Genomic DNA, 10613 nt, shown 5'->3' with positions numbered 1-10613 from the left:
AGCCGCTATGTCCGAAGACTAACGGTCAAGATCGAAGCAATCCAATGGCTCCTAGGAAATCCGGTTGCATGACCCCCGAGGATAAAATCGGTTTAGCGTGTTTTTTGACGTCCGCGAAATTTATAGATCGTGTGATGTCCGCGCGTAGGCCAGATGCGACCTGGGTTTTCCTGGTTGAGTTGGGTAGCTGAACAAGTCCGACCCGTGATTCATCTGGCTAGCTGCCTGGACTTCGGACCAAATCCACTTGACTCGTCATGAACTCCCCGCACTGGGTCAGGACCCCCTAGCTCGGTGAGTAGGGAGCAATTGATGTAGGGTGATTTGGCCCGATCTAGTAATAGGGGGACACGTGGACATGACCTAACTACTAGGATGACAGCTCATTCCGACGCACCAAGTCTACAACGAATAGAGCTCGGATAACAAGTCCACCTCGGGACAAGTTCACCTCAGGGCACGATTGCATCAGGACCACCTCAGTCCCAAGGCACTTTGGCATTCATACCAGGTCAGATCCAAAGGGCACTAGCTCGAGTAGTATTGACCGACCACTGCTTGGCAACCCCGAAGATCTCGCCACCAGATAACACGCCCTATGCGATCATGCCTCGTAACAGCTAGCATTATCTCCCTGACCGATTTGGGCAGAAATGATGAATCTTATAAGTTAGCAGCGTTATCCCCAATTAACATGGAAACAGACCTCATCGTAACGAGGATCCCGAAACCACTCTGCAAAACCTGCGAAGGCTCCACCATATAAAGACTCCCTCCCCCCCCCCCGGGGAATGAAAGGGACACATAATCTCTGCTATCTAGCTCTCTTGCACTTTAAGCTATTGATGTAACCGTTTCTGGTCACATATCATTTTTTTGTGATGTATCAATTTTTTTTTGGCTAAGTGCCTCGTCATTTGACCTTCTCCCAGGAGAGGATGGTGGAGCTCCCTGGTGGTGAGCTACTTGGTGATGAACTCCCTAGTGGTGAGCTACCTGGTGACGAGCTCCCTAGTGGTGAGCTACCTGGTGACGAGCTACTTGGTGACGAGCCCCCTGGTGGTGAGCTGCCTGGTGACGAGCTACTTGGTGACGAGCTCCCTAGTGGTGAGCTGCCTGGTGACGAGCTACTTGGTGACGAGCTCCCGGGTGGTGAGCTGCCTGGTGACGAGCTCCCTGATGGCTAACTGCCTAGGGGAGAGCTATGCTGAGCTGCCCAAGCTATGCCGAGCTGGGGAGAGCTATGCCAAGCTCCCTGATGGCGAACTACCCGGGGGAGAGCTATGCTGAGCTCCCTGGTGGTGAGCTACCTTGGTGGACTCGTCATTTGACCTACTCCTAGGCGGCCTGTAACTCTGAGGATGGTGGAGCTCCCTGGTAGTGCAACCCAACTGCCCTCTGCATGAGGTGATCTCCTCTCCTTTGTAGGCGGCGAGAGCTGAGGGACCTGCTAGAACTCCATCTTTTCCTCCTCTTTGTAGGCAGTGGGAGCTGAAGAACCTGCGAGAACTGAACCAGGGGGCCCGGGGGTATTTACTCGGCGGGGACTCTCTGATGCCTAAGTTAGCACTCTGATTGTTGAGAGCTTGAAGATGATATTAGAGGAATGAGAGAGCTAGAAAGCAGGGATTACCTCCATTTTTTCCTTCTCTCCCCTTGCCTTTGGGGGTTGGAGTCCTTATATAGTGGTGTCTTGTCAAATCAGGCGTGACCACCTCTGTCAAGTCAGGCATAACCGCCTCTGTCTCTCTGCCACAGTCGTCGCTGTCAGAGCTAAGGCGGCAGGTGCAGGCGACTGTTGTAGAGTACGGCTCTGCCAGGCAAGGCGCCGCCTGGCGAGAGACGTGGGCGCAGGTCTCCAGATCTCTTAGGTACGGTTGTTAGGCAGGAGATCTTCCTGCGATATGCCAAACTGCTCTTCTGTGCCGAGCTACCCTACAAGTGGCGAGCTTCCCGGGGGAGCTATGCCGAGCTCCTTGGGCTATGCCGAGCTACTTGTGGCGAGCTCTGCCGAGCTGACTGGCTCCTTGGTGGCGAGCTCTTTGGTGAGCTCCTTGGAGAGCTGCCTAGCTCCTTGGTGAGCTACTGAGCTTGGTGGGCATGTCTTATGGGTTGCCAGGTCGGCTAGGTCAGGTCGTGTGCCAGGCTGATCCAGGTCGGATCATGTGCCGGGCTAATCCAGGTCGGCTAGGTCGGATCATGTGGCAGGCTGATCCAAGTCGGCCAGGTCGTGCAGGCTGCGCGCAGGCAGCGCCAGGCAGTGCGCAGGCCACGCCAGGCAATGCGCAGGCCACGCCAGGCCGGCTAGGCCGGTGCCCGGGTGGGACACCAACTTGGTAAGTTATTGCCTGGGTGTCTCCTAGTTGTCACGAGGTGCCACATGTCACAATTTCATTGGAGGGCCAAATCTGCCCTCATCATTTGCCCCCCACTCCCGAGCTGAGAGTAACTCAGTGAAGGGAATATTTTTCTTTTAGCCTGTAAGTCGACGAGCTAGTAAATGCCGATCTAATTCCTTAGGCCATGGGAATCACCTGTATGTGGCGAGCTGCCTACAAGTAGCGAGTTGTCTATAAGGTGAGGAGGTCTCCGCCAGTTCAGTAGTGTAGCCCTTAGGCTCTGGGAGCGACTCGTAGTCCACTCTTCTTGACTTTGCCCATGCCAAAGAGGCGACTGGGTCTTAAGTAGTAATGTGGCCTGTAGGCTTTGGGAGTGACTCGTAGTCCACTCTTTTTTTACTTTGCCCATGCCGAAGAGGTGACTGAGTCTTTAGCAGTAATGTGGCCCGTAGGCTTTGCCTGTGAGGTGTCGAACTGACCAGGCACTGAGCTACCAGTGAGGTGCCGAGCTGACCAGGTGTCTAGCTACCTGTAAGGTGCCGAGCTGACTAGGTTCCGAGCTACGTGTAAGGTGCCGAGCTGACCAGGTGCTGAGCTGAATCAGCCTCGTAATGCCGGTCACCCACTCCTACAAGAAGCTACTAGGAGCTCGACCTTCGGGGGCAGCACTACTATCTTTAGGTCACCAACTCACACGGGAGCCTTGGAAGGCTCGACCAACAAGGGTGCCTATGTAGTCTGTTGGCCGCTAACTCCCGCGGAAGCCACGAAGAGCTCATCTTTGTAGAAGGGACCTTGCGGAGAGGACTGATGAGATTTTATCTGAATTGAAAGTAAGGTTGGTAGAGCTACTTAGTCTGTTAGCACCTTGCATAGTCTTTGAGTTCCTAAAAAGTGTAAACTATAAAGCGATAACTTCAATTTCTAAAAAGTGAGGACTTAGCTTTCTGGGAGAAGAGGACCTAGCTTTTGTAGGATGAGAACTTAGCTTTGGTAAGATGAGAACTTAGCTTTTGTAGGATGAGAACATAGCTTTTTGTAGCGTGTTCCCACAGACGACGCCAATTGATGTAACCGTTTCTGGTCACGTATCATTTTTTTGTGATGTATCAATTTTTTTTTGGCTAAGTGCCTCGTCATTTGACCTTTTCCCAAGAGAGGATGGTGGAGCTCCCTGGTGGTGAATTACCTGGTGGTGAGCTACTTGGTGACGAACTCCCTAGTGGTGAGCTACCTGGTGACGAGCTCCCTGGTGGTGAGCTACCTGGTGACGAGCTACTTTGTGACGAGCTCCCTGGTGATGAGCTACTTAGTGACGAGCTCCCTGGTGACGAGCTACTTGGTGACGAGCTCCCTGGTGGTGAGCTGCCTGGTGACAAGCTACTTGGTGACGAGCTCCCTGGTGGTGAGCTGCCTGGTGACGAGCTACTTGGTGACGAGCTCCCTGGTGACGAGCTACTTGGTAACGAGCTCCCTGGTGGTGAGCTGCCTAGTGACGAGCTCCCTGATGGCTAACTGCCTAGGGGAGAGCTATTCCGAGCTACCCGAGCTATGCCAAGCTGGGGAGAGCTATGCCGAGCTCCCTGATGGCGAACTGCCCGGGGGAGAGCTATGCTGAGCTCCCTGGTAGTGAGCTACCTTGGTGGACTTGTCATTTGACCTGCTCCTAGGCGGCTTGTAACTCAGAGGATGGTGGAGCTCCCTGGTGTAGCACAACCCAACTGCCCTCTGCATGAGGTGATCTCCTCTCCTTTGTAGGCGGCGGGAGCTGAGGGACCTGCGAGAACTAAACCATGGGGCCCGGGGGTATTTACTCGGCGGGGACTCTCCGATGCCTAAGTTAGCACTCTGATTGTCGAGAGCTTGAAGATGATATTAGAGGAATGAGAGAGTTAGAGAGCAGGGATTACCTCCATTTTTTCCTTCTCTCCCCTTGCCTTTGGGGGTTGGAGTCCGTATATAGCGGTGTCCTGTCAAATCAGGCGTGACCGCCTTTGTCAAGTCAGGCATAACCGCCTCTGTCTCTCTGCCGTAGTCGTCGCTGTCAGAGCTGAGGCGGCGGGTGCAGGCGACTGTTGCAGAGTACGGCTCTGCCAGGCAAGGCGCCGCCTGGCGAGAGACGTGGGCGCAGGTCTCCAGATCTGTCAGGTACGGTTGTCAGGCAGGAGATCTTCCTACGATACGCCAAACTGCTCTTCTGTACCGAGCTACCTACAAGTGGCGAGCTGCCCGGGGGAGCTATGCCGAGCTCCTTGTAGCGAACTCTGCCGAGCTGCCTAGCTCCTTGGAGAGCTGCCTAGCTCCTTGGCGAGCTACCGAACTCCTTGGCGAGCTCCTTGGTGAACTACCGAGCTCGGTGGGCATGTCTTATGGGTTGCCAGGTCGGCTAGGTCGGGTTTTGTGCTAGGCTGATCCAGGTCAGCTAGGTTGGCCAGGTTAGATCATGTGCCGGGCTAATCCAGGTCGGCTAGGTCGGATCATGTGGCAGGCCGATCCAGGTCGGCCAGGTCGCGCAGGCCGCGCCGGGCAATGCATAGGCCGCGCACCAGGCCGCGCCAGGCCGGTGCCCGGGTGGGACACCAACTTGGTAAGTTATTGCCTGGGTGTCGCTTAGTTGTCACGAGGTGCCATGTGTCACAATTTCACTGGAGGGCCAAATCTGAAGGGATGAGAGATCCATCCTATGGACGCCCAAAGATTGCGGAATAAGGGGCGAATTTCAAAATTTTTTCTCTCCCTTCAACTGGGAATCGTATTCCCTATTTAGAAAATCATATTTTCAATGATCAATCTTGAACCATAAACTGAACCAGATCTGAACCAAAAGGAGTGGGAGAGGATTATACCTGATACGGAGAAATACTATCTCCCAATGGAGGTGTTCACGCCCAAGGAATGATCCAAAGACTGCTCCCACTGAAGATGGCGCAGTGCAGGATGGAGCAGAATCAGCAACGTTCTTCAAAAGAACTTGACCCTTCACAAGAATCAACTGGACGGCTTGTGAGTACAGCTCCAACCAATCTTTTCACAAAAGATTGAAATCAAGATCCAATCTTGATTGCTCCCAAGAACTGGAGATCAAACTGAAGGAATGGCAATGGCAGGAAGGTGGCGGCAGAAGAGAATTCGCAGTATGCAGGAAATCTCTCAATCTCTCTTTCTTTAAAGAGAAGAATGCTGTTGATTATGTTGTGTGTGTTCCAAGGCTACCGCCCCCTTCCCCTTTTTATAATCTCAAAGGGATCAACTCCTAATCAAATTAGGAGTTGCTAATCCAAATCATATTTGGGTTAGAAGTCCCTTAGTGATAAGGGATAATCCTTATCTTATCTACAGATCAGATCAGCTATCTCCTAATCTAATTAGGAGGTTTCCAGATCTAAATCTTATTTAGATCTTGGACTCTCTGAGTGGATAGGATCTAAGCCCAATCTTTTTAGCTGACCCACTTCAGAATTCGCCCCCTTTAGATGACTGATCAAATAAGCCCAGTTCGAAATGGGCTTAAGGCCCATTTAAGGTTATGTACTCAAAAACCTTCCAAATTGCTGCCCAGTTGGGCTTCCTTGTATGGCGTGGGACCCAAGCATTGATCTACACATCAGCCACATGGGTTCAGCCCAGCCTTTGTTACAAGGCCTGACCGAATGCACTGTTGAAGACAGTGTACCCCCTGAAACCCATCAAATGAGCTCTATGGGCCCAACACTTACACTAAGTGGTCCCTGGGCCAAGCCACCTTGTAACACCCAGGGACTGTGGGCAGATGCAAGATTAGCCCATCAGGTGTTATCCTCAATGGTCTTACACTTAACCTCTCAGCCCATAATGATCATACACTGCCCGACAAGAGAGGACCTCTCCCTCGACTGCAAGTGTAGACAATAAAATCATCATTTACAAAGAAATCGATTGTTGGACATGATTTATTAAGTTTAAAAAAGAAGAATTTAAGAGTAAGATCGTAATAGAATAAGAAAAAATATTGTATATGAATTTTTTTTGGACTAAAATTATCCTCTATTTCTTTGTTTGAGAAAAGGTATAAAAGTCATTTTATTATACCTTAAATGCTAGCTTTAGTGGCTACTTAAATGCCCATATTTGTGTATTTAGTCTATCTCTAATTGTAAAGGTTGAAAATATAACTTCAATTATTACTTTCCATTTCATTTAATCCCCTCTCATTAAGTATTATTCTTAAAGTATTAAATCTCATTTTCTCTTATTAAATCCTATATTTAAATTATTTTCACTAATAAATGCTACTAATTAGATCTATGTCAATATTTGTAATAAAATAAATATATATATATATATATTAAAACTGACTCAAAAACAAAACAATTCTTTATCCAAGTGGTGGCTAAGCAATTCAACCATCCGAATCAAATTAATCAACCTATGGAGTCATACTTAGGTAATAAAACATTTAAAATAGAAATGAACAAAGAAAATTACAAAAATGTAAAAATAATAGGCACATTTATGATATTTTTATTAATCAATAAAAAAATAAGTGTAATAAACAAGAATTATTTTTATTGATAATGAAAATGAAATATATAATTTATAAGTAGCCAAAAATGAAATATAAAAATTAGTAATAAATAGTTCAACTTTTGGGTTAAATGTGTTAACCTTTAATGTCATAAATAAATAATAAAAATTAACAAAATATAAAAATGAAATATATATTTTTATATCAACCTTTGCAAAAAAAAGCATTTAAGCACATGTATAATATCATATTAAACAAAAAGTATATTAGAATTATTTTTACACACAAAAATATAAAAGAAATTCAACACATCTATAATTCTATATTTACACTACTATTACAAATATGAATAAGATTGTGAAACTTTCTTTTGACTAAAATACATACTCATTTTCTAATTTAGTCCCTATTTAATTGTAAGGTTTTAAATTGTAAATTGAACTATTACTTTTCACCTCAACTCTCTTTATTTAAATCTTGCATTTTTTGATAAATGAACAAAAAAAAAAGGATAGATTAGAAAGATAAACATTACAAAATGAAGAATCTAGTTGAGTAGGTAGGCAGGCCTGCCAATGATATTTGAAACTTCACAATTAGATTTGATTACCACATATTTGGATGAGGTATTTATCTAATCAGATTTGGACCTTGCAATTTGCATCCGATTAATAATAAAAAATAATAATAGAAAATTAAAAATACATAAAATTTATAGAAAATTTTGGATATACTATTAATATCATTATCGCCATCTAGAATTGTCATGTGCAAAGCATGTGCACACTTACTAGTAATAGAAAATGATAAAGAGTGAGTGGGTTTTAGGAATGGCAATGGGGTGGATTCGAGGTGGGGCAACCCCTCCCCATCCCTGTGGGTGGGGTTGGTTCGGGGTGGGGCACCTTCCCATCCCCGATAGGGAATCTTTGAGTTTTGCTCGCCTTGAGGCAATTACCGAAAAATACATGGGATATTTTAGAAATATAATTATGAGAATTTGGGGCATTTTAAAACTTGGATTATGGAATACTAAAGGTTTTAAAGAATTTAGGGAAAATTTTAAGGATATTTTAGAAATTAATATGAAACATAAGCACATTTTTAATAATTACTATGGGTGGGGTGAGTTCAAGGTAGGGGTGCTCACGGTTCGGTATCGAACCATGGGCCTATTTTTCAAACTGAACTGGTATTACCAGTTTCTAAAAAATCAGTAATTGAAACCGAACCAAAGCCAACCGATTTATTGATTAACTGATTCAGTTAACCATTGGTTTAGTTCATTAATTTTTTGGTTTTTTATATTTACAATATATTATAAAAAATATATAAATAATAAAAAACTAGCAATATATAAAATATTATATTTATATATATAGTGCATATTTATTAATTTAAAATATATATAATATAAATAAAATATATAAAAATATATGTATACTGATCAGTTTTCTATATATATATACCCCCCCCCCCCCAACTCAATTAACCAGATTTTCGATTTGGTTTAAATTAGTTTTTCGGTTTTTCTCGCTCAAACGCTAGCTCTAGGAATTATATGCAAATCCCGTCCTTATCCCATCCATTCCAGGTTCAGAGCAAAAATAATTTTCCATCTCCGTTTAAGATCGGGAAAAGCCGCCCAATTCGCGCCTCGGGGGGTTTACATCCAAATCCATTCATGAAGACAATTAGGATCTAGTAGTTGACCAAACCTCAACAAAAATGTTTAATTCTATAATTGGTAGGACTTGCTCATAAACAATTTATGGAGTGTATGATTTTGTTTTTCAATAAAAAAAAGCAAATATCACATAACTGTTTTCGATTTCAAAAAAGCAAAATCATAAGTAATGGCCAATTGTATCAAGAAAAGAAACAAAAGCATTAAGCATTCTAACAAAAAAACTTCTCTTGAATCTGTAAACAGTACTATTTTACACAAATAACATGCCTCATTTTGGAGAACAAGCTGAGAGAGAGAGAAAAGAAAAAGCTCTAAGATTAGTTGTATTGTATCAGTAGCAGACTAGAACTTGAAGGGAATAACTACATTAATTAACCAACTCTAAAACTAAAAGAAAAGGAACGAAGGGAAAGGAGAACGAAGGAAGAAGGAAGAACCAGTGAATGGAGTAAATCAGTCGTCTTCACCAGCCCTCCTGACAAGCACCAAGTACCCAAGAAGCGCACACACGGCAGCCACGATATTCCCTTCCCTGATCACAACTTTGATGGCAAACCCCGTAATATCTGCCGTGATCTTCCTTCCTTCTAGCACCAGAGACCGGCGAGGCTTTCCGCAGAAAGTGAGGAGCACCAGCACAGTAATCCATGTCACAACGGTTGCAGGGACGGCAACGGCCAGCGCTGCCACCATAGAAAGCAGACCGAACAAGGCGCCGAAGAGCACCGAGGCGTAAAGAGCCGGCCACCCAGCAGCTCCAGCTCCATTAGAAGAAGTGGAAGAGACGTTGGAATTGTACCAAGATAGAATGGAACGGAGGAGGTTCCATGACGAAGACAGAAGAAGAGCGTACACCAACACCAACAGACACGCCCATGTTCTTCTCTTGCTCATCAATCTCCTTAACAAAACCCAGGTCTCTGAGTCTGAGGAACTACTTTGCCCTTCTTCCTCTTCCTTCTTTTCTCCTTCGGAGTCTTCTGCCACCGAAGCTTGATTTCTTCTGTTCATTACGTTGATTTGCTCTTTGTTTTATTCTGATTTCTTTTCTGACAAGGGTTTTGGATTGGATTGGATTTCCAGGGGACTGGGGTTCTGCTGTTTCAAACAGGCCAGGCCACTCAGAAGTCGGAACAGAACAGTGAACTTTTTGGGTGGAGGTCATGAGAGGAGCTTTGGTTGGTTTTGATCAGATGTTGCTGACATCCTTTACCCTAAGAAATCCCTGTCTATGTTCGAAATGACAGCTCGGTAGTTAATTCGTCTCGGCCTCTCTGTTTTGGATAGTGATGGGATGAGAGCGCTCTCACTCGACAACCCTAAAGTCATTTATCTGGCTTCTGGGTTCTGGGTTCTGTTTTGGATAGGAATGTTGATGAGTGACTCTCACTCTCAGTGAGAGCGTTCTCATCGGTTGGGCGCTCTTTTCTAATGGAATCATGAAAGTGTCAGAGGCGTTCAGGATCAGGAATCCCGTAGGGAGTAGGGACGGGACCAACACCAGCAGGCAGCAGTCACCGTTCTCACCGGTCAGTCCACGATAAAAGAAAAAAAGAGGGAAATTGTCTAAAATGACCATGTATTTTTAATATTTCTCTTAAATTCACAACTTTTTAAAATGTGTAAAATTAACCATATTTTATTTTTCAAAACTCATCTTCCATTAGTGCACCGTTAATGTTTCTGAACAGAGGTGTCTATGTCAGCATAAATAACAATTTTTATGACCAAATTACCCTTGAATGGCGAATTAGAGGAAAATGGTCTTTTCAGTTTTCATTTTTCTTGTTTTTTTTTTTGCACTTTTAGTGTTTTGTTATAATTTCCAATGTTTTTTATAATTTCTATTTTTTACATTTTTCTATTTTCTACAATCTATAATTTTTTCTATATTTTTGTTATTTATTTACAATTTTTGTGTTTTTCTATAACTTTTTGTGTTTTTTCTACAATTTTTATTTTCTGAAATTGTTTTTCAATTTCTATGATTTCTATAATTTGAAAATAATTTTTTATTTTGTTTGCAATTTCTATAATTTTTAATTTTTTTTGTAATTTCTATGTTTTTATGTATTTTATA

General features: G+C 44.3%; 1 protein-coding gene across 1 annotated transcript; it reads right to left on the bottom strand.

Moving 5' to 3' along the window:
• Positions 1-8736: 8736 nt before the first annotated feature.
• On the bottom strand, positions 8737-10025 carry LOC104608222 (uncharacterized). Its single transcript, XM_010274147.3, has one exon. It carries the CDS (start codon positions 9542-9544, stop codon positions 8987-8989), a length of 558 nt encoding a protein of 185 aa, XP_010272449.1. The 5' UTR covers positions 9545-10025; the 3' UTR covers positions 8737-8986.
• Between the last annotated feature and the right edge of the window lie 588 nt (positions 10026-10613).

This window comes from Nelumbo nucifera, chromosome 1 (genome assembly GCF_055504915.1).
Source record: "Nelumbo nucifera cultivar China Antique chromosome 1, China Antique-T2T, whole genome shotgun sequence".
Taxonomy (NCBI): Eukaryota; Viridiplantae; Streptophyta; class Magnoliopsida; order Proteales; family Nelumbonaceae; genus Nelumbo; species Nelumbo nucifera.
Note: the sequence above shows the minus strand (reverse complement) of the source record. Positions and strands in the feature narration are given on the sequence as shown.